The sequence below is a fragment of the Epinephelus fuscoguttatus genome, linkage group LG9, assembly GCF_011397635.1.
Source record: "Epinephelus fuscoguttatus linkage group LG9, E.fuscoguttatus.final_Chr_v1".
NCBI classification, from domain to species: domain Eukaryota; kingdom Metazoa; phylum Chordata; class Actinopteri; order Perciformes; family Serranidae; genus Epinephelus; species Epinephelus fuscoguttatus.
In genome coordinates, this window is record NC_064760.1 from 4,339,007 (window position 1) to 4,363,402 (window position 24,396).

The 24,396-nt window shown below is 38.0% G+C and overlaps 1 protein-coding gene across 2 annotated transcripts; it reads left to right on the forward strand.

Moving 5' to 3' along the window:
• The first annotated feature begins 770 nt into the window (after positions 1-770).
• Positions 771-18,660, forward strand: LOC125894821 (ubiquitin-conjugating enzyme E2 2-like). Of its 2 annotated transcripts, XM_049586461.1 has the most exons (8): positions 771-1,129; positions 10,922-10,985; positions 11,115-11,146; positions 13,535-13,612; positions 14,530-14,635; positions 14,946-15,039; positions 15,871-15,922; positions 18,032-18,660. In XM_049586461.1, the coding sequence occupies exons 1-7, from the start codon at positions 1,106-1,108 to the stop codon at positions 15,917-15,919; spliced, it is 447 nt and encodes a 148-aa protein (XP_049442418.1). In that variant the 5' UTR covers positions 771-1,105; the 3' UTR covers positions 15,920-15,922; positions 18,032-18,660. The 2 variants fall into 2 exon arrangements, with proteins under 2 accessions (XP_049442418.1, XP_049442419.1); XM_049586462.1 differs by lacking the exon at positions 15,871-15,922 and having other exon boundaries at positions 775-1,129.
• Positions 18,661-24,396: the final 5,736 nt, after the last annotated feature.

Sequence of the window (24,396 nt, forward strand, 5' to 3'; positions counted from 1 at the left end):
CAATCTTCTATTGTCCAGTTTTGGTGAGAGAACCCGTGTGAATTGTAGCCTCAGTTTCCTGTTGTTAGCTGACAGGAGTGGCACCTGGTGTGGTCTTCTGCTGCTGTAGCCCATCTGCTTCAAGGTTGGACAAGGTGTTGTTGCTTCAGAGATGCTCTTCTGCACACCTTGGTTGGAACCAGTGCTTATTTGACTTCCTGTTGCCTTTCTATCATCTTGAACCAGTCTGGCCATTCTCCTCTGACCTCTGGCATCAACAAGGCATTTTGGCTCACTGGATATTTTCTCTTTTTGGAACCATCCTCTGTAAACCCTAGAGATGATTGTGCTGAAAATCCCAGTAAATACTCCAACAACAACCATGCCACGTTCAGAGTCACTTCAATCACCTTTCTTCGTCATTCTGATGCTCCGTTTGAACTTCAGCAGCTCGTCTTCACTATGTCTACATGACTAAATGCACTGAGCTGCTGACACGTGATTGGCTGATTAGCTATGTGAGTTAACAAGCAGTTGAACAGGTGTACCTAATAAAGTGGCCGGTGAGTGTATATAGTTGTAAAATGTCCATTAGAGAGTGTCCACACTTTCTTGGCCAATACACCAGTTTCTGACTCTGATCTTGTTGGGTGTCATTTTCCAGTGCCAGAAACAGTGTCAGAGTGAGACCTCCTGCTCCTGCTGCTCTGACAGCTGCGCTCTGTTTGCTCGGTGCCTTAAAACAGCGTCAGAGTGAGACCTCCCGCCTGAAACAGCGTCAGAGTGAGACCTCCTGCTCCCGGTGCTCTGACAGCTGCTCTCTGTGTGAAACGGAAGACATTTTGAGCTGCTGCGGTCGGTCCGGTTCATTATTCTAGTGTCAGCCTGAAGTCAGGGCTGACGTGCTGGAGAGTCAGTCTCCAGTCTCGAGCTGAAAGTCCGTAAGAAAAAGACGGAGATTTAACGAAAAGACAAGTTGTAGTTTAACCGGCGTATGTGTAGCACAGCTAGTTAGCTTCGAGCCAGCCTACAAAAGCTAGCAAAGTCCTAGATGCTCGGTAGTTAGCGTCACCTAGCTGGCCTGCCCTCCTCCTCCACCTCCTCCACCTCGACAGCCGCAGACACAATGGCTTTAAAACGAATTACCAAGGTAACGGACTTCCCCCTTTTCCCCTCACATTTAATTAAAACCAGAGTTTGGCGGTTGTAGCTTTCATACCTGATGTTTGTCAGCCGTTAGCTCGTTAGCTAGCACAGTTAGCTTTGCGAGCAGCTGCTGCCGATGACACAACATATGACACAAACCGTCAGATTACAGCTGGGCTTTGTTTTGAGACGTGTCGAGTTATTTTCTGTGTGTTGTGTTTCGGTGTGTCTCTGTGAACTTGAGGCAGGTTTTTGGTAGAAACCCCCCCGCGGCGACTGTTGAAGGTCTCAAATGAAACAATAAACCGGTGTTAGCTTTAGCTTGAGGCCTCTCACTGAAATGTTTTGTAGTTCATTTAAATAATTGTGAGGTTACATTCATCTTACAGACACCTGCTTTTGTTTTGTTCACGTTGAGTTTCGGTTTTCAGTTACAATGAAGTTTGTCTTTCAAGTTTTGCAGTCAGTAAGTGGAGGAAGAGGTACTCAGACATTTTATTAAAGTAAAAATAGTGTACAAATACTCTGTTACAAGTAAAAATCATGCATTCAAATCTCACTTTGGTCCAAAAGTATAGCATCTAGTCATCTACCCATTTCATGTCTATCACTTTACAGATGCAGCAGGTAAAGGTGGAGATCATGTTAATTACATTTTTATATACTTGTGTAGTGCTGGTTAGGACAATCAGGCAAAATTAAACAGTTAATAAAGTCATAAGGACAAAAGTGAGAATAAGATTTATTACTAAGTAGATTTTCATTGACAAAGAATTTGCTTTGGTTTTTTGGTTCATACATTAAACATACAAAAAACACATTTAAATAGGCCAAACAGAAACACTCAAGAACATAAATATAGGTTAGAAAAGATACTACAAAGATATTAATTTTAAAAGTACCATAACATCAAATATGTATCATTTTCCCCCTTATGTGTTATTGAGCTGAATATTTTTGTATTGTTGGTCAGACCAAACACGTGGAAACGTCAAAACATTGTGTGAGGTATTTGAAATGCTGTCAGGGAGGTTTTGCCTGTTTAACCCTTTGGGAGACACAACAGGCTTTTTGTTCTATTTTGCACACCGTCATAACAGTGAACATGAATTTAATGTGTGACACTGCAGATGAAATTCAGAGAGTACTCAAAATTATGTGATGTCATTAAAGCTGCATTTAAAATAGTTCGTTAAAAGTCCAATAGACAAGTATGATTTTTCTTTTACTGTACCTGAAAATAAGAATTATGTTCTTGTTCACCTTAGTGTGAGTTCATGATATCTACATATGGAGCACATCCTTGTTTATGGAGATCACCATGTTGCACCGCCATGTTTCTACAGTAGCCCAGAGCGAACAAACGAAACACTGGCTCCAGAGAGGGCCATTCACATTCTCACATCAGCCACTATAGTGAGAAACCCATTTGCGACGAGCTGTGTAGCACACACTTACACATACTGTACATATTTGTAAGGGTTGGCTGAATCTTTGTTTCAACAGTGCTGTGGTTAGCATGTAGCCGGGATATCTCGGGGAAAAAACATCTGCTTTTTGAGGTGACCTCTCGCTCTACGAGTAGAGTGCACGTGTCCTTTGCAGCGGCCCAGGTTCGATACCAACCCGTCACCCTTCGCCGCGTGTCATTTCTCCTTTCTTGTCACTCTTCAGCTTTCAACACATCCACCACAAAGTTCACTGTATACCAGTGGATATCAGTTACAACTCATCTGATTAGGGCTCTGCCAAACTTTTACATTCGAACCATCTTTTGAATAAAGCTTCAAATGTCTGTTGTCACATTTTATGACGTAATTTAAAAAAAAAAAAATAAATCAGACAAAATCCTCAATTTGAATAAAGTTATACTATCATTACTACATGTGTGTGGGGAGAGCAAACAGTTTTTTGCCTGCAGTGAAAATGTTGGTGTTGAACTTGTGAACACCAACAAACATTGTTTGAAGCAGGATATTTTGTCAGAAGTAAACTGTAAAGTTTGGAAATGATTACAACTATCTTCTTATCAAGAAATCTGGACATTTTAGCTTTACAGCGCTCTGGAGTTACTGGAAATGCAGTCAACTCTGTAGGGCTGCAAGATATGCCAAAAAATCCAAAAAGGACAGATTTTTAAAGGTAATACTCATGACCTTAACATGTCAAGGAAATATTATAAGCACCTGTTTTTCTCTCTGGTTCACTTTGTGTGTGGCAGCATGCGTTTTAGTGTCTAAACTCTGGTAAATTTCAACTTGACTTTTACATTCTTTTGCGCAACAGAAACACGTATCTGTGAAAAGAATCAAGTAGTTTACGTTCTTGATATTTTTTAAATTAAAAACTGTCTACCGTGACACAGTATTTCCCCTGGTATTCATTATAGCTGCTAAAAAATGTCTTTATTTTTGTCGAATGGATTGAAAAGGTAATGAAACATTATTAAAAACACTGGTAGTAGTGTGAGGACTTTAACACGAGGGTAAATGTCTGCTCTCCCAGCTGCTTCTGTCACAGTCAGTGTCTGAATTCCTGACCATTTTCTCTCCTCCTAAACTCAGTCAAATCTGAAAGATGAGCCGTGTGTGTGCCGAGCCTGTATGTCACATACCAACACACACACACAGTTTGGCTTCAGGCAGACCTGCATGCTGGAAATACAAACCTCTCGTCCTATAAGCAGCCGTGTGTTTTCACCCCCGCTCCACTGATATATCCTGATCTGGCCTCCCGACTCTTCTGTCCACACGACTCGCTGAGTAAAAATAGGCCTGCTGCTTACACATCAATAATGACCCGTGTGTCTCAGTTTGTTTTTAATGCTGCATTCACATGGGAGACACAAGTTCAGCTTCATGTCTCAGCTGCCGGCGTTAGCCTTCGAAATAAATATGTCTTTGTAGTACTGTGGGGCTTCTTGAATAGATTTCCAATCAGTGATTTGGTAGTTCCAACAATTTCAGGAGAATGAGAAATGTCCAAGGGGACGTCTTCAGATGTCTTGTGTTGTCCGAACAACTGTCCAGAAGTCAAATATAATCAGTCTACTGTGATGTGAAAAAGCAAATCTGAGACATGGGAGAACAGCTGGAGGTTGTTTAGTAAATGACATTATTGATTAATTGATAATGAAGTTGTAGATTAATGTAGATCTAAAATGAAGCAATAATCATTTTTAAAAATCAATTATTGCTTAAATTTTTTTTCTTCGTCTTAAAATATTATGCTGAATGTCTTTAAACAAGCACTATGATTGTATCAGTTTTGATGCCCATTGTTCACTACTTTCTGATAATTATGGACCAGTTGATTTCATTGAAATTGATTGGTAATGAAAATAATTGACAGTTGCAGCCATTAATTAATTAACTAATCGTTTCAGTACCATGGTGTGAAGTCCACGTATGTTTTAAGAACCCAAATGCCAGAAATGTTTTGGGAATTGTACGTTTCTGCAAACCACTTACGTTACATTTGCACATTATTAAGTCGTGGATATGTTGAATCTTTATGTTTCAACAATGCTGTGGTTAGCATGTAGCCAGGATATCTCGGGGAAAAAAACATCTGCTTTTTGGGGCGACCTTTAGTAGAGTGCATGTGTCCTTTGCAGCAGCCCAGGTTCAATACCAACCTGTCGCCCTTTGCTGCGTGTCATCTGTCCTTTCTTGTCACTCTTCAGCTGAGCTAATAAAGGCCAAGAAGCCCTAAAAATAATGTTAAAAAAGTGCCACTGTGCTGCAGGAAATGCAGCAATGTCTTTAAAAAAAAAAAAAATTTTTTGTTCCACTGTCATGCAGGAAATGAGGTGATATCTCCATAAAAACCAACCGCCTTTTTGTGCCACCATCCCGACAGGATGTGCAGCAGTGTCTCAGGAAAAACAAAGACCTCTTTTGTCACTATTCTGGCAGGAAAACAGCAATGTCTCGAAAAAAAATTACCAATTCTCATGCTTAAAAAGCTGCTGGAACTACAGTGAAGGGACGCTACAAAACACCCATGTTTGGTGCCTAAAAGGTCCTGGATAATCACCAGTGACTCACTAAATCACAACCCGTATCTTATAATTTTCGGTCTTGAACAACGGTGTGCAGGTTGGCAGCCGTCTCACTGAGGTGACTTGCCAGTCACCATCCCCCCCACCTCCTGATTACGAAGTCAGCTTATATACTGCGTCAGTAAAGAAACGTTGATATGATACATATGAAACGTGCAAATCTGATCTGTTTTTTGGCAGAAACATACAAGGCTAGCATTGTTTTTCATGTCGTTGGCTGAATCAAAAGAGATGTTCAACTTTATGGTGGCATCAAATTAAAAAAAATTAAATCAAGTTTTATGATAAAATATTAAACTCAACCGTATCAAACAGCCAGTAAATGAGCCCTTCAGTGTAGAATATGTTGGGGCCATGCTTAATCTTATGATTTATTTTTTCTAGTAATCGATTAACTAAACATCAGAAAACAGTGAAAAATGTCTGTCACATTTTCCTGGAGCTGTAGGTGACCTCTTTAAAGGTCCTGTTTTCTCGGACCAACAGGTTGAAACATCATGGCTCTCTTTGACTAATCTAATACTTCACAGACAACATGTGTGTCAGCTCGCAGCAGCAGATCTATGGTCACTGTGTCAGTTAACTAACTGTGGTGACATCATCTTCATCATCCTTTTCTTCAGCCTTCACATGTTCAGTTGCACCAGAAAACTCAACAATCTTGTTACATAAGATTCACTAAACATGCAGCTGCTGACGGTGTTCTGCTCCGAGTTACGATCACGAGTATGACACGTTTGTGTCTCTGCAACACAAGCAGAAACTGATGTTTGTCTTCATCAGTGATCTTTAACTTACTGGAAATTCTAACGTTGATACAATACCTTGAAAAATATATTCGATACCATTTCTGATAACACAGGAAAAAATTGACACAGAGGGCATACATTTTTAAAGGCGTATTAAAAGAGAAATATAACATAACGACTTTTCATTCCGTGATTAGTAGCAGAGAACAGACTGTAGTAAACAATAAGAACGAGAGCACAGCTGATACTGTGCATCGATACTGTGGGTGATGGCTATGAAATCCATTTAAAATATTCAGAATCTATCGGTAAATTTATTTTTGACGACACTACACTCATTTAACACTTGGCATCTGTTACCCTGAAGTTTAATCACCTTAAATGTTCAGACTTAAAAGGTACAAATGTGACCATGTCTGTTTATGTTTGGTGGCGCTCCAATATAAGGATGCTTTGACATCTAAACTGTGGTGCATTTACCTGTTTGGTTTGGTGAATTTAGGCTGGTTTGAAAGCTGTTAATCAAACTCTAAATTGGATTAAACAATCGGACCGAGACTGTCACGGTCATCACTGTATCATGGTAGTTAGAATTTATCTTATCAGTCAGAATGACCTTTTTAAAGACTTGAAAAGAGAAGTGTTGGTGTTTGTGGAGCAAACATTTTATTACTGTAATTGAAACTTGAAACCATTTTGTTAATGGAGGTTTGTGTAAAAAGTCGTCCCTTAGATAATAACTAAAATAAAGAAGAGATTCAACATCCAGTTGCTTTTTTCCAGTATCATAGATTAGAAAATGTACTCAGTATGATAACCGTCAACTTATATATTATGGTATACCTTGAAACTGATATACCGCTGCAGCCTACAGACTCGGAACTTGTTTGTGGTTTGAGTCCTTGTCGAGAAAGAGTCACTACTCTCTCTTGAACAATCAACGGACTGCAGTGTTTCTAGCTCTAGCTCCTCTAATCTTTTGGTATCAGATCAGTGTGCTAGGTACCCCAACAGAGGGGTGACAAAAAAGGATAGAACGAAACGGTTTTGTTGGTACCAGACCAGACTACTCACTGGAAATGAGGCTTTGGTAAACTTGTTTGTGGTTGGAACAGAGCAGAACAACCACATATTTTTGTGACACAGATGTTTCTTTTTGCATGAATTAAAACTATTATTAATTTACTCTTCTGGTCAGGATATTGATCATTTATTCTGACCAACCAACAGTCAAAACACTTAAACTTAAAATAATATGTACGACAGCGAAGAAGCTAACCCTGACATTGAGTGTTTAACATCTTTACTTGATAAGTAACTTGTCTCGTTAAGTAATTAGAGCACTTTTGTTTTTATTATTTCCTCGGTATGTTTAGAGGTAGCTTAAAAAACAATGACAATTTTATTGTATTGGTCAAATGCTCATTTCTGACGTATAAAAGTTTATTAGAAACACATGACGTGAGGTTATATCTTGGATGTGCACCTGTTTGGTTTTGTTGAAATATCTCATTCATAAATTTTAAAAGATACCTGCACTCTTGATTCAACAGCAGGATAAAGCCGGCTTTTGGGTGAGGTTGACATGTTTGGTTTGTGGTTGGATGAAGCCGATCTGTTAACAGACATCCGTGATAGCGTGTTGACAGACGTAACGTGTTGTTTGAACATGTGAAGCCTTGACAGACAGTCGCTGCTGGGTTCTTTATCTCCACGTAGTAACTCTATTTCCTTATCTCATCTGAACACAACCGGCTTTACTTGTCATTCATGGTGTTTCAAAACACTCGCTGACTTCTGAGAACTGATGGAGTTAAAAGAATTTCTGCAGACAACAGAGGAAGACGTCAGCTCAGTAAACACGGGGTCGAGAAATGCAGAAATAAGAACATGGAAAGGAGAAGTTGTGGTTTTAAGAGAAGTTGGTGTTAGAGCTCATTACAGAAATATTTTAGTTAACCCATTGTTAATGATTTAAGGTGATAATGTACCAGCTCATGGGCTGTTAAATTTAAGGATTTTTTTAAGGGTAACAGGGAAAAAAAGAAAAGCAGTGGCAGGGCTCTCCCAGCGCTTTTTTAAATGATGTGGTCCTCATGGATATGTTTCTATGACAACAATATCTTGACACTAACATTAGATAGGTAGCTAACGTGACGCTACATCAACAGACAGTAGCCTAGCTAGATAACCAGCAGTGACGTCAGCGACGCCTTTCTTAAAAGTTAAGAGATTTCCAAACAGAAGCGCTTTGAGCAGCCGAACAAAAAAGGCATGGCGCTCTGAAAAATAACGCTGGACGTGGGTTTTTTTTTTCTTGGATGTACGCTCTGTCGCTATCGGAAACAATTGAAAAGACGCTGCCGATGAGAATAAAACACAATGTGCACACTGGCGCTTAAGGGCCTTTTAATCTATGCAAATAACTTGTCAAAACCTTTAATATATTAGTCCATTGATTATTAATTATTAACCCCACATTTGTTGTCAGTGTCTAAACTTTTACCGAATAACAAAGCCGCCCCCTGAAAATGCACCTTACCTGAAACACTAAGGTTATTTTAAGGTAAAATTCAGAAGTGCTTTTGGTGGTGATTTGTACATTTTTAAGAGTTTTTCTTTTACATTATCTGAAGAAAAATACCTAAGTGGGGCTGGATGATATGGAAAAAAATCAAATACCAAAATATGTTTGACTAATTACCTTGATATGGGTATTGGTGCAGTACTGTAGGGTTGACAACTGGTGCTTTCACAAAACATTTACACACTGTGTGTAAAGACAAATAATACAACAGAAAAATTACATCACTTTGCTGTAATGCAGACTTTAAAAACAGGTAAAGACAACACATGGGACGTACCCAAAATCTAAGACCATGTCTAGTCTTATCTTACAGTATCTTTATAATATTGATTTATTGCCCGGCTATACTCTTAACCTATTAATAGACCTCTTGACAGAGAATTATGGGATCGTCAGCTTTGAACTCTACTCTACATCTAAACCAGCTGACTGCAGCATGGACTCAGTCAACAACACAAAACATGTAAATCAGACAGAAGTAGACTTGTTTTGAAGGAGATGTTTCTCTGTTGATAAAGTCGGGACTTAAACTGTTAACTCTTAGATGAGATGAGCTGCAGCCTCGTTCCTCTGTGTGTTTGTTTGTGACACCTGGCGTTGACATTTTCAAAACAGGAAACAGTCCAAGAGAACAAAACGCAAAGCAGCAAGCAACAGCACACAAACCGGAAACAAATGAGAGATGCTTGTTGCTTGTTTCAGTGGCAAAACAGAAAACTGGAACACCGGGAGAATGACGTGAAAAGAGAAAGGACATTTTGATTATTAAGAAAAAATTTATAGCCCGACTTACTGAGGGGTATTCCAGAAAGCGGGTTATGTGAAAACTCAGAGTAAGTTAACCCTGAGATGAGGGAAACTCTGAGTTATCCGTTCCAGAAAGAGAGGTAACTGAAACTCTGAGTCAGTCACCATGGTAACAGACTCTGTGAACATAACCTGCTCACTGACAGGTTTTCTTCAATAAACCGGTTTTTCTCTGTCTCCTCCCTCTTACACGCTGTTTCATTTCCTCATTCATTCAGTCCGTGTCAAAGCTTGTATCGAAGCGCATTCATTAGCGGAGATTTACCGTCTGTCACAGTCTAAATCCTGCTGGATATTAGTTTGTTACTCAGGACTGTCTGAAGTTACTGAATTTATGCACATCAGTCATTTCTTTGGACATCGGTTTTTGTCTTTACATTCAAATATTACACAGCGAGAATTCACCCTCAGCTCAGAATCAAACCTCTGTCCTTTTTATATTTATTATTTTTATAACACTGTGCACAAGGATCAGACTGTCAGTCTGTTAGAGCAGCTCCCAAATGTTTATTGCACATAATGTGTAGGTCTAATTATTTAAATTTTAAAAATCAGTATAGACACGTAGTATCAATGACTAATGATCTCTATCACTGATGTCACTGGTCGCACTGATGGAACATAACTCCTATAGCCTAATATTGGGGATTATATGTTCATATTTCTGAGTGAGCAATGGTGCAGCATTTCACTGTCTTTACATTTACTACATTTGTAGCTGAAATAAAGTCACTGAATGCTGTTGAGTCAAGATACAAATAGATGTCCAGCATTTTAAAATCTACTGTATTTTAACCTCAACGTTTTTTCAAGTGCAAATCACCAAACATATTATTACTGGGTCAGACTGTGAATTTACAGTCATGTCTTTATGTCTTTGATCTATAGCCTAGCCTATATGTTTTAAATATTCTGCCTCCTGTGTTTTTCCCCATCAGATCAAATCTGAACAAATATTATATATTATTAATAGAATGTAATGTATCTACAGCCTGATACACAGTCAGATTCCACCACTTTATCTTCATTAAGGAAATGTAAGTCTGATAAATGATGACTAAACGGACAACACTGAATAAAACTTTTATTAACTTTATGGTTAACTTATTGACACTTTCCTCGCTCTGACTCAGGCTCTTCTTTTAAAGATAAACGTGCACCGTCTGCTACACATGCATTAATATCTCTACATCCACTGGATTAAAATGGAGGCACTGTCTTTTATTTACCTGTTGCCATGGTGAATCGTGGAGTCGGAGCTCCATTGATGATGGCTTTTTATTGTCGGCTTAACTCAGAGTGAACATACTCAGAGTTGACTGAACTAACTCAGATCAGCTGTTCTGGAACCGGTAACTCAGAGTTTCCCATCTCAGGGTAAATCAACTCAGAGTTCAGGGTTAGACTCAGAGTTTGTTGAACCTCCTACCTGGAATACCCCTCTGGTAAACAGCTCCTTTTGTTTTGAAGGTTTTCGTGATTGATTGTGTCTTAACTCAAAACTTTAAAATCATAGTTAATGTATGTGTAATGTAAATTTCTTCTTTATTTTAACTTTATCTTTCTCCTTCTTCTCTCTCTGTGTTTTAGGAGCTAACCGATCTGTCCAGAGATCCTCCAGCTCAGTGCTCTGCCGGACCTGTCGGTGAAGACAGTAAGATCATTTTCTTTTAGTCTTTTCCTCACACGTACAGAACAAACAACAACACATACACACTCTATTTTCTGTACACCTGACCCACAGTAAATGCTTTTGTAACCATTTCCTCCCCCTTTTTTCCAGTGTTTCATTGGCAAGCTACTATTATGGGGCCTGTAAGTATCAAACTGCTCTGAATCAAGTGTTATGTTGAATAAATGTCATTATGATTATTGGATTCATTATGACGTGACTGGATACAACTCAGATATATTTTGTTCTGGAGTCTGAAGGGAAATAATGTTTTTACTAGGCTCAGCACAGCATGACATAAGTTGTATTTATATAGTGCTTTTCTTTTGACTTGTTAAATATAACATCGGTACTCTACATCAGCAAAACAGAAACAGTCTATTTCCTACCCGACCCCACCCAAACAGAGAAACTAGAAATAAAGAGTGACAAAACAATCATGAGAGAAGATAAACAGGTATAACGCATCATCAGTGTGCTTCCACCTTGTCCTTTCACTTCCACATTTACACCAAACAAAAAATATAAACGCAACTCTTTTTTTTAACATATATATATATATATATATATATATATATATATATATATATTGCTTCCAGTTTATGAGCTAAAATAAAAAAAAGTAAGACTTTCTATGCACACAGACAACTTGTTTCTCTTAAGTTATGTGCACTAATTGAGCACTTCTCCTTTGCCAAAATAATCCATCCACCTGACAGCTGTCAAGATGCTGATTAAATAACATGATAATAACACAGGTGTGTCCTGGGCTGGTCACAATACAAGGTCAAATTTGTGCACAGGATTTGAGAGAAATTAGCCTTTTGTGTGCATGGAAATAGATATGTTTTTAGCAAAAACAAGAGTGCGGCATTTTTTTGTTGTTGTTAAGTAAAATGCTGCCACTCATGAGAAAGTATTTTTTTGGCCTGTCTGTGTCCAAAATATTAGTGCCAAAACTTTCTGACTCACCAGCCACAGGGGCTGAAAATCCACTGGCCAAAATAGTGAATAGTCTTTTTGCCTCACACATACATTTGTTTTAGTAAATTTTATTGAGATAATCAGGTATTATGGTGAATACAAACTTAAAGAAGAGGCCAAAGCAAAATCTGAAGCAAAACAATTTCCGTATATTAGACAATTCATCACCACAGCCTCAGTATGACAGTGACCTCCCTCTAGTAAGCAGTGATGCAGTGTGTGTGTCTGTGGCTTTTACTCTGAAAGGTAAGAACAGACAGAGTGAAGCTGTAATGCACTGCCGTTAACAATGTGGGAGTCAATAAAAAAGTTTGTCGTTTTAATTCAGACTACAGATGGGAGCAGTGTAGTGACGATAGAGACCTTCTTCACAGAACATAATTTGACTTGTCACGGCAGGGAAATCACAGTTCTAACTAATTTCATTAACAACGTCTCAGTTCCATCAGGTGTCATAACACTGAGTCAGCATACACAATGCCAACACTGTTTCCTGCTTTAACAAACCAAATTATCTGCTGTGGAAAAGGCTTTTCAACAGACGTTTGCTGCAAAGTTGCAAAAACGTTCGAAATACCTAGCTACGTCAAATTCCTAATCACCTGCAAAGCGCTTTGTTCGACTGTTGTAGATGAAAGCAGCATCAGTTCAAAGATGTCAGTACGAGCTTCTTGTTCAGGCAGTGAAGTGACTGATCTATGTTTGGGTCGGACAGTTCAGGGGACTCCATGAGAGGAACAACTCACTCTGGAGCTCCCTGAGAACAGAGCTGTTCTTCTGTTTACATTCACACTGCGTATAGGAACACTGAAGATGAGGCAAACTGGCCAGTGGTTCGTAAAGCTACTGTTTTTTTTTTTTTGTTTGTTTGTTTTTTAAATGGCAGTTGCTGGTGCTGCGTTGACAAATATGGTCAATCAATCACCACTCAGTTGCGTCACTCATGATTCCTCTTGTGCTGTGAGAATATCCACTCCTAAATAAGAACTAAAAAAGTCCCTTAAAACAAAACTACAATTGTTCCTTGTTTTTGTGGTGCTGACACAATAACAAAGGGGGGATTCTTAAGAACTATGAAAAACTTCCGTTGGTCCAAAAACGCGTCAAGTTATTATTCGTTATATGCAGTACAGAGTACAGAGAGGCAGCTGTTGCCAGTGAAAGTCTTACAGCTCAGGCTCCGTCCAACAGAGTTCATTAAATAAAAGAAAAGAGGAAAAACATGCAAGGACAAAATGGCAATCTTTGACATAAAATATAGCAGAAATGAACAAACAACATGTAATATCAGATATAAAATATATATACTGTGGTCAACATAACTGCAAAGTCAGTGAAAGTTTATAATGTACATGTGTCATGTAATGCACAATTCAAATTCAGTTCAAAACACTTGATTTGTCCCCAGTAGTATTACAAAGTATAAGTAGGACTTTACTAAAACAATTATTAAAGCACAGCTAACGTGAAGTATTCTGAGGAGTGATGGTGTGTGAACATATGAATGTTTAACCTCTGTTCTTCTTCCTGTGTTGTTTCTGCTGCAGCCTGACAGTCCCTATCAGGGCGGCGTATTTTTCCTGACTATTCATTTCCCTACAGATTATCCCTTCAAACCACCCAAGGTCAGTAAGAAGCTCCTCTCACTCATCTTTCTGACGTCTTCAGTGTCTTGTTAACATAGACTTTATCACCTAAAAAGACATTGTTTGTTTTATTTTTTTGTAAATTAGATGTGCAGAATTGGTTACGAGGTGATGTCATGTGCTTTGCTGGAAAAAAATGTTTTTTATATTTTCAAATTTTCCTTCCAACTATAGTTTAGCTGTCCAACCTGAAACCATCAGGTCCTAACGCAGCATCAGGCTCAGGCGTGGTCATTTTAAGCTTTTTTTACACAGAGATCTTTCAAAACTGCCACAACAAAGACCCTTCATCACGCCGGCTCCACTTTTTTAGACAGGACCAGACCACGCTGGCATCATGCCGCCACAGTGTGTGATTTTAGACAGAATGCCGGCGTTCTGGATTCAAAAGATATGTGGCGTTTAAAACAACGTCAGCCTCTAATGTGACATATGACATACGCGCCAATCGGTGTTATCTAAACAATAACAATGGGATAATGTGGCAATAACAATAATTTACCGTCCCTGTTTTATTGCGGTAGATCTCGTCCCCTGCTTGGAGGGTAAGGACCTTGCGGGCCTCATTTCTTCCCACATTTTCGGTTGCTGTTCTTCTTTTTTGAGTTAGCTGCTAACTGCTTCTAGCTGCTTTGTAAATCTCCCAGTGGTGGGTCGCACACATAATATACCGTCAAAACCTCACACCCAGCCTATCCATGATCCCCTCCTACCAGCTGTCCCTTTCACACAAACATCAATTTAGCACTGTTACTACCTCTGCTGCCGGCTTTAAGGCGAGCCAACTCTGTCCTCCACATGGGAGAAGAGCTCAGACTTTGCATTTAGGTGACGTACAGAGGCTGCTCTGATCTGTAAAGATGTTTCTCAGTGTTTCTGTTTCTTCTTCCCGTCAGGTCGCCTTCACAACAAGAATTTATCACCCAAATATTAACAGTAACGGCAGCATCTGCTTGGATATATTGAGATCACAGTGGTCTCCTGCATTAACTATCTCTAAAGGTGAGATGTGTGTGTGTGTGTGTGTGTGTGTGTGTGTGTGTGTGTGTGTGAGAGAGCATTTTGGGTTTAATTAATTTGGCTTAAAGTGATATTCATAAGATAAGATTCATATCGGGCATTCAGGCTTTACAAAACAAAAATGAGTGAACAAGAAAAGTAAAAATCTTTGGCTTTTACTTTCTTTAAAGTTTTACAAATTTCACCATCAGTGAAAACATACTTAGTCATGTCTCAGAAGCCAACTTTGATTTCAGTTATAAAAATATTGAAATGTCGGTGATGTTTTAAACGCCTGTTTTTCTCTCTGCAGTCCTTTTGTCCATTTGTTCTCTGTTATGTGACCCGAACCCTGACGACCCGTTAGTGCCAGAGATCGCCCGCATCTACAAAACAGACCCTGTTAGGTGAGTTCATATCTGTGAAATAAAAAAGAATCAATCTCATCACGGTTACAATCTACCTACCTACCTTTTTAGATGTACTGTATATAAATGGCGACGCCCAAAAGAACATACAGTCAATAAATAAAAGGCAGTGTTTCCCAAACATCAGCTCCTGTTTGTCTCCTGAGCAGGAAGGGAAATATATATAAAATAAACAAGACCTTTGCAGATAAAAATTTGTGAAATAAAGTAAATGACCAGTAGTTAAGTTCAAAGATTAAATCAAGAGCAAAACTTTCATCCTCCCTCATCTTTATGACGCAGGTAAGAAATTAACATACAAAATATTTAGTGTTTTTATATCTTTTTTTTTTTTCTCTGGAGCCTGGTGTTCAGTTTTTTTCGGGACTACTAATCTAAAGGGATAGTTCTGATTTTTTGAGGTGGGGTTGTATGGGGTCGATGTCAGTCAACATGCGCCCAGCTTGGAGAAGCAGACAGGTGAACTACCACAGAAGCTAAGCCAGGGGTAGACAACCAAGACAGCAGTAAATGAGCAACTTCCACCTATTTTGTCAAAGGGGTTAGTGGCTTTGAAGCGAACGATATATTGGCTTCAGTTCCCTGTTGGACAGGGCCGTCTGATGGTAAGGTGCTTTGTCAAACTGGGGGCAAGCAGACGGACATCTACTGTATGTAATACACTGACTGTGGATAAGTACCTCATACAACCTTGCTTCAAAAAATCCGAACTAACCCTTTAAATCTACCCTCAAATATAAACACAGTATAAACCTGAGTCTGACGCAGCAGCAGCAGCGTGGAGGTTTTTAACCAGAGTGTCTGTCTCAGGTATAACAGGCTAGCCAGGGAGTGGACAGAGAAGTATGCCATGCTGTGAGGGGTAAGAGCTGAGCTGTCATCTGATTGGAGCAGAGTTAACTCACCTGAGCTGCCTGCTGAAGGAAAATGTTTCTGTAAAAACCTGAAGCACGTTGATGCAAAGCATGGCTCCAGATATAAAGTCAGTCTGAGCTGCTGATCTTTCATGTTTTAGCCTCTCGAATTAAAACTAGAAATCTTTTACATTTCTGCAAGTCAACAAAACACGTTGAGAAGACAATGTGACACTTAAAACACAAACTGTGACGGTTAGTCAGCAAGAATGTTTAAAAACTGAACTAAACACAGTGGCTGTGTGGAAGGAAGGAGATGATTATAAAATCTGATTATTAGTTTAAAAACGGTTCAGCAGGAATGAAAACTGAGCTAAAACATGAAAAAACAGTGACGTTGACAGTTTCTGCCTCGTCTGAATTAACTGCTCTTTTTTTACCTGCATGCAGAAAGAAAGAGACACTTCAGTGGGTTTATTTTAATCAATGAAAGCGATACATTACTGGTAACATGAGATAATGACTTAATTCAACCATAGCACTAGTATCGCTTCCTGCCTGGACTTTTGTCTCTGAAATAATTTGTTTTTCTCTCAACTATCTGTGTTCACATTAAACGTAAGTCAGGCTGAAAGTAAAGGAAGTGAAACATGACTAAATACTTGGGCGTGTGATGCAGCATCACCTGGGATCACATGCAGTGATGGAAGTGGTACTCAAATCATTTACTTAGTTATATATATATATATATATATATATATATATATATATATATATATGTATGTATAATAAAAAAAGACTACAGTGCAAAAGTATGCCATTACATGTAAAAGTTCTGCATTCAAATAGCTCCGAAAGTGAAAGCACATAAGAATTAGCAAAATGTAATAAAAGTACTTCTTCTTTGAGCCTTAAATAATGATTTAAATGAAAACATTTGACATGCAGACACAGCAACACTCTTTTACAAGATGTCACAGACAGAAAAGGTTTTGGTTTAATCTTTAACGATGTGTTGAATTTCAGAAACAAACATTGTTGTAACATAAATAACTGAAACGTAACTAAGGCTGTTGAATACATTATAGTACAGTTGCAGAAAATGGAAATACTCAAGGAAAGTACCTTAAAATTATACTTTTAAGATCAATTAAAATGCAGCATGTAAGCCCCATTTCCACCAAACACTTTCAGTCCAGCACCTGTGGAACCAGCAGTAAGCCTTCAGACATGGTACGTAGACCCTCGGTGTGTTCAGACAGTCCTGTTAAATGTGGGCGGGGTTGTTGTCACTCACTGCTCCGTCCAGCACTCGCTGTATTTCCTCATCAGCGGTGACACAGATGGAAGTCTGCACCTGGTTTATCGTCCACAGAACGAGGCTGCATGCCCACATTTTCACAACAAAACAGAACAGGCTGCAGTGAGAGTCTCTCTCCATGGGATATTTCAAAATAGCAGCTTTGTGCATTTAGTCCTTCTCAGGCAAGCTCAGGGGTTTAGTGTTGCTGTAGCCCACAGGAAGTGAGGATTAGAATATATGACCTTCACATAATCCGCTCCAAATGAATCTATATTTTTAAACACTTAATTACTTCAAGTGTATGTCATTCAAGAGAGACAATAAAAACTAAAGTGATGGTCAAAGTTGTCATGGTGAAATTTAAGATGTGCTGATGGATTCACGTCATCAACTCATGCATTGAGTAACATTACAAGTTAACGTTCCACCTTAAAAGTTGCCGGCAGTCGGCCCAGTGAATGAAGTTATTGTCTCTCAGACTCCAGCTGCTGTGAGAGGCAGCAAAACATCCTTTCATTTTATAGTTACAGTTCACTAATATATGTAAGACTTGCCACAGTATGAACAGTGGTTACATGCGCCTCAAAACTAGCCACAGCTCAGCCCTGAGCAGAGTGACCACCTCACACTGACAGCGGGTCATAAGAGATGATGAGTGGGATCACGTCTGTGTGCGTCTGTACATTGTTTTACAATCTGCAGCAGGTTGTGTTGCAGCACTGAGTGTGTGTTGTGTTTGCAGGCATGGCATCGTCCCTGCTCTCTGTGAACAGCTGACAGACGTTGACTCGCCCGTGTGTTTCTCTACCTGCAGGTACAACAAGATGGCTCAGGACTGGACTCAGAAATACGCCATGTGATCCACCTTCCTCTTCTTCTTCTTCTTCTTCTTCTTCTTCTCACTCACTGCTGGAATAAACTGATTTTCTCATGTGGCCACGCCCCCTCCCCTCCCTCTCATCAGCCAATAACAGCAATTTGTTCATTATTTCTTTTTTGTCCTAAATGCTTTTAAACTCTTGATTTTTCTCTGCTTTTCAAAATAAAAGTAAAAAAAATAAGTAAACCACGTGAAGGGCTGAGGACTCTGAGCTGTGAATGTGCCAACTGCAAAACAAAAGAACATGAAGCAGAGTGGACTGAAGAGAGAACTGTTACAATTATAAAATAATTTAATGCATGTCAGTGATTGGTTCATGTGCTGCTGAGATAAAAAACAAACAAACAAACAAAAAAACACAAAAAAAAGATGACGACAGCTTTTTTGGGTTTTATTCTGTTTTTGTTTTGTTGTTTTTAGACGAGAGAGCCGTTAGTTCATCCATCATCCAACACTGTTCTCCTCTTTTTGCACTGAAGATGAAACTCAAAGCTCTCAACGGCTGATCGATCAACTAATAGCTCTGTGATGGTTTTTTTCTCAATAAAGTTGAACAAATTGCAGTTTTTTTTGTTGTACTGTTTTTATTTTCTTCTTTAATTTGTGTATTTAAGGCTGCAACTAAAGATTAATTATCCTTTAATCTGCAAATCTCTTTCTCCATTAATTGTGTGGTCAAAAAAAGTTGAAGAAATATTCAGTTAAATGTCACAGAAGATAAAAATAATCAACTTATATGATTAATCAGTTCTCAAGAGTATCTCTGTAGATAAATTGACTGTTGCAGTTCTTATTTGTATTGATTATTTTGTTCAGAAGTTTAATGATGGAAAATCTTTTCAGTTTCACAAAGCTGCTACAGGATGGAGGCCAAAAATACCACAGTGTAGAAAGTAAAATCCTGCATTCTAAGTTCTACTCAAGTAAAAATATTCGAGTATTACCAGCAGAATGTAATTAAAGTATCAAAAGTGAAAGTACTCTATGCAAAATGTTCATTGATGGAATGTAATCAAGTACATTTACTCAAGTACTGTTTATTCATGCCCCCTTCTACCTCTACTCCGTACACACGTCAGAGGGAAACACTGTACTTTTTACTGTGCTACATTTATTTGACTTCTTGCAAGCATTTATAAAATATGAAGACAAAGGAGTAGAAGCGCTGCTGGGTCTTAGTAGTTGTCACACAGGTGCTCTTTTCAGGTGCACTGTGTTTACTCCATCTTGTGAGGGGCTGGTTGAATGAGTGAAGTATACGCTCAATCAAAAAATACAAAATGCAAGTCTCCTAATAATAAAAAACCCAAGGCACACTGTAGGGTGTGTGCAAAAATTAAAATGCCTTTATTTTACATGGCAACATATCAAAAAGACCATGCGTCGTGACTCTCAGGTCGTCATCAGGGTCATTTGTAAAATATGTTTTGCTATAACCAACAGTTTATGTAAGCACAGCTTAAATGATAATGAAAATAATCGTTAGTTAATAGTTCAATATGAGCTCCACCTCAATCAACTACGAGAGAAATTCTGCTTTTACATTAGTGTTTGAGTGATAATCTAAATCTATATATATATATATATATATATATATATATATATATAGTTGTGTACATGTAAGTACATGATGACCTCACATAAATCCCAGCAGTGTTTCAACCTGATGGGTCCAGTCAGCAACATAAACTAACACACAAATCAGCAATTGTCTTTTAAATCAATATAACCATAGCTGTGAAATAAATGTAGTGGAGTATTAAGTATAAAGTTGAATAAATTTAATGTATAATTGAGTAAACTACAGGTATCTCAATATTATACTTAAGTATATAAAGCTTAGCCTGCTACAACGTTAACTGTGAACTTTCAGACAGCTGTGGAGGAAGAATTCATATATTTTACTTAAGTAAAAGTACGAATACTAAAATGTAGAAATACATTCATGTCATACATTCAGAACCTTAGGCTACTAAAAGAACAAAAGTAGGCTATTAGCATGAAAATATACTACAAGAAGCACTGACATACCTAAAAATTAATATTTACTTATCAATACTTTGTTATTAACAGAAAAATGTAGTAATATATATTGGTAGGAAAAGTAAACAGAAATCCCTGTGAACAACTGGTGACTTTCCAGCCCCTGTCTTCAACCCTGCACCCTCTAAATATTATGTTTTTATTCCTTATTTTAAATTGGTTCATGTTTGGACAATGATTAAGCTCCTCTTTCGGGGCGTTGGTGGTTTAGTGGATAGAGCAGGCACCCCATGTACAAGGCTGTTACCGCAGTGGCCCTGGTTTGAGTCCAGCCTGTGGCCCTTTGCTGCATGTCATTCCCTCTGTCTCTCTCTCCCCCCTTCACACTTGGCTGTCCTGTCCATTAAAGGCAAAAATGCCCCAAAAATATCTTAAAAAAAAAAAAAAATAATAAAAAAAAAAAAAAAGCTCCTCTTTCAGGCTGCTCAATAACCTCACTACACACATGGAAATATAAAAACTTTTCCTGGTAGTGCGCTCACTATGGGTTTTGAAATTAGATAAATAAATTAAAAGATAAATAGATATAAAAAATGATATATTGGATTATGATTATTGATGCATTAATGTGTTCATCACTTTAATGTTACAGCTCATAAAGGTGGACCTCATTTTACAAGCTTAATCTGTGATATACTTCATTAGTTAATTATATGTTGTAGAAATAACTTTGATGTGGAAAGCATCCTAAGGTATTGGGTAAATGTAGTGGAGTAAAAATATAATAACTCCCTCTGGGATGTAGCAGAGTAGAAATATAATTAAGTATCAGAAAATAGAAATGCTCATGTAAAGTTTAAACATGTCAAAAGTATGCTTCATAAAATACTTCAGTAAATATGTACTTAGTTACTGCTCACCAAACAGGTTGATACAAAGCTGTTGTCATAGGTAAAGAAAGAAAAAGTCCTTTAAAAGAGACAGAAGAAGAAGAACAACAACATGGAGGAGGAGGAGAAGAAGAAGAAGAGGCACCTGATTGGACAGAAGCTGACCAATGAGCTGTGGATACAAATGTCCTGCAGGTGACCAACTATTTCAAAACACCGCAAATAACTGTCCGTCCGATAAGCACGGTAAGGATTTAATAATTAATAAGGGTTAGTATGAGTGAGACGGTCGATTCAAATGTTGATAGAGTTCATTAACATTATATTTAAAACGACAATATTAACTTTATAAGTACTTTAAACTGACAGAGGGGCTAACTGCTGCTAGCTAAGGTTAGCTAAACTAGCTTAAAATAAACATTAGCTAACAGTTTGTAAATATTAACGTTATATGTCACTTATCTGTTGTCAGGTGTGGGAAGTGTCTTGTACAATTTACAGTATTTACTTATGTCCATTTTTACTTAATTATTCTTCACTATATATCTAAGGGAATTTTTTCTGCCTAACATTACTCCTTAACTCCCTGCGCTATAAAGCTAATAGCTTTATTTTTTAGTTTTTAGGCACAAAACACCTTAAGTTAGGATATTCCTTAAAGTCCTAGTTAGGGTTTCCTTAAAATTAAATTTGTTGCACAAAACACTTAAGTCTTCTCCTAATGTTCACTTAAGTATTTATGGTTTTCTTCTTATCTTGGTCTTAAACTTAAGGAAACCCTAGACTGTTGCACCAAAAGACCTTAGCAGCCAAAGCAAGGTAAAAATAACTTAAGGTATCTTTGACTCTATCTTAACCGCAACATGACCGAATTCATGGTGATAAATAAAAGAAACGAACACACCCTGAGAAAAGGGATTTTGATTTTATACTTAAGATTTGACTGGGTACATTTTCGTTGCTTCTTCCTACAATTGGTTTTGTTTTCTGGTATTTGGGATCAAATTTACTTTGTAGTTTGTTCTTTCTATGATTATATTCCTCCAGAAGTTTAATCATTTTCCTCCTCTGACCAGGATAGTAACAGGCGTCACAAGCGTGAGTCCAAACAAACAACCTCCATGGAATCTTAACCTCTGTAAAATCTCTTTCAACACAGTAAATGAGTTAATGCTTTTCCTTAATTAAGGAAGCCTTTTCAGGGATTCTGTGCAACTGTGTAAGAGTCTCAGTGTCAGAGTCCAAAGTGACGTCTGCAAATGTTTTGTTTTGTTTCAACTCAGTGTAAGATAAAAGAGAGAAGCTGAAAACATTTCTTTATTTTTCACTATTTCTGCTTTAAAAATGTCTGAAATGATTCACTGATTATCAGAGTAGTTGCAGATGATTTTTCTGTCAGTAATCTAAGCGTTTAAATTCTGCAGGTGGTTAGTGGTAAGTGTTGTTAAAACACCTTCAGAGGTTTATCGTTCAGAAAATCAGGGGCTTTGTGATTTGAATGCAAAATGACTACTTGAGACATGAACACTGAATTAAATTTTCTTTTTTCCAGGACGCAGAACCAGAGAAGCTGCTTGTGAGGAGACTGAGGTCAGAGGTGGTGAAATGAAGTCCTTCATCACTGACAAATATCAAGTTTATTCAGGTACTTTGTTTCTTTTCAGAGCTGCAGATGACACTGAGGTCATTGTGATCATGTCTTCTTTGTTGTTTGAACAACCTAAAGAGCAGTATATATTCTGCATTTACACAGAAATGGTACATGATAGATTCTGAGGGGTGATTCTGGTTCTTTTTAGACTGAATTTCTATCTTAAACTACCAAATTAAAATGCTGTATAATAATGGCATTTGTTGTTTGTCCACCAGAAGTAAACTTGTGTGTGGAGAACGTACTGATGCCACATTTAGAGTGTTGTGTTTGATGATAAAATTCTCAGAAAAGCTGATAAATAAGAATATGCCAAACTTGCAGGTTTATGACTTCAGTATTTCTAAAATTATTGCTTTATCTCTGTGAACTTTTAGTGCACTGCAAAGACATTTTGTAGTTTTTCTTTGGTATATTTTCAAGTTTTTACATATATTGTTGCCCACAATCTGATTATTGATATTTTCAAATAGAACAAATAAACAACACAATAACATTTGGCCAGTAGTGATGAAACAAAGGTGAAGGTAGTAAGCAATGTAGAACAATACAAAATGAAGACAGGACAAATACTGCAAACCAAAAACAGAATCCAGACCAAGACTAAGGACATAACATTGAATTGATAATAAATTAAAAATTAATTTTAATATTCTGATGTCTTCGCTGAACTTCACAAACTGCTGGTCTAACAGCTGTAGTGTTGTAAATCAGCAACAAACAGGAACACAACAACTCCTCATATGGAGGCAGATGAAACATACTACAGCAGCTCCACAGTCACAATCAAACCTCACAGCCTGTTAGCGCCACCTTCAGGCCGGAACAGTAAATTCTCCAAACTCAACTATGTTTTTTAACTTTTCTTCTGTATTCATTATTTTTTTATCGACAGAATTGACCTGTTATCAGTAAAACTGGATTTACTGCATGCATACTGTGCTGAAATCAATTGGAAACAAGTTTTGATTTTTAAATAACTGTTTTAATCATTCATCTTTCAAAACTCTGACTATCGTCTGGGTCCAGTTTCTTCAGTGAGGATTTAATACTTTTCTCTGGTTTAATGTTGTATATCTTATCGCTGTAAACTGAACATCTTTGGACATCTTTCGACACTTGAAGAAGTTGCTTTGGACTCTGGGAACGGACCTTAAGACTGAATCATTATTTCTGATTGATTATTATTAATATTAAATAGACTTGCAGCTCAAATGTAGTGTTAAATTCTATTTAAGCAGGAGTGTAATGTGCTGTTTTCTCCACTAGATGGCACTCTTTACCTTCTTCAAATGTCTTCATAGCCAGTGAACCTGGTTTCTTTTTTCTCTTCTACATTTAACAAATTCAGTTAGAAATGTCAAACATCTCAGTTTCTACCTTTTTTAAAAAAAATCTTTCTGTCTGTTTGTCTGAGGTACGTTTGAGTTTTTATCTGCCACAACAGCTGGTATTTTTCCACCATGTGTGTGTGTCATCATGGCAGGATGTGGTCCTGGTGGCACCTGTTGTAGTGGGAGCTCCCACAGAAGTTGTTTTGAGTACTTTGGTGTTGATATGTTTGTCTGTGGACAGAGTTTTGTCACAGCTGTGCAAGATGCAGTCATGGACTTTACAGGTCAAGGTTCAGAAGTGGGTTTGTTTATTATTGTCTTTCAAATAAGAAAGATTGAAGTTAGTTGTCATGTCATTTTATCCACTGCGACGGTCCTCCTGTTGCAGCAGCGCCCGCTGTGTGTGTTGGTCTGTCTGGTTTCTGTTGTCTTGCAGGTTCT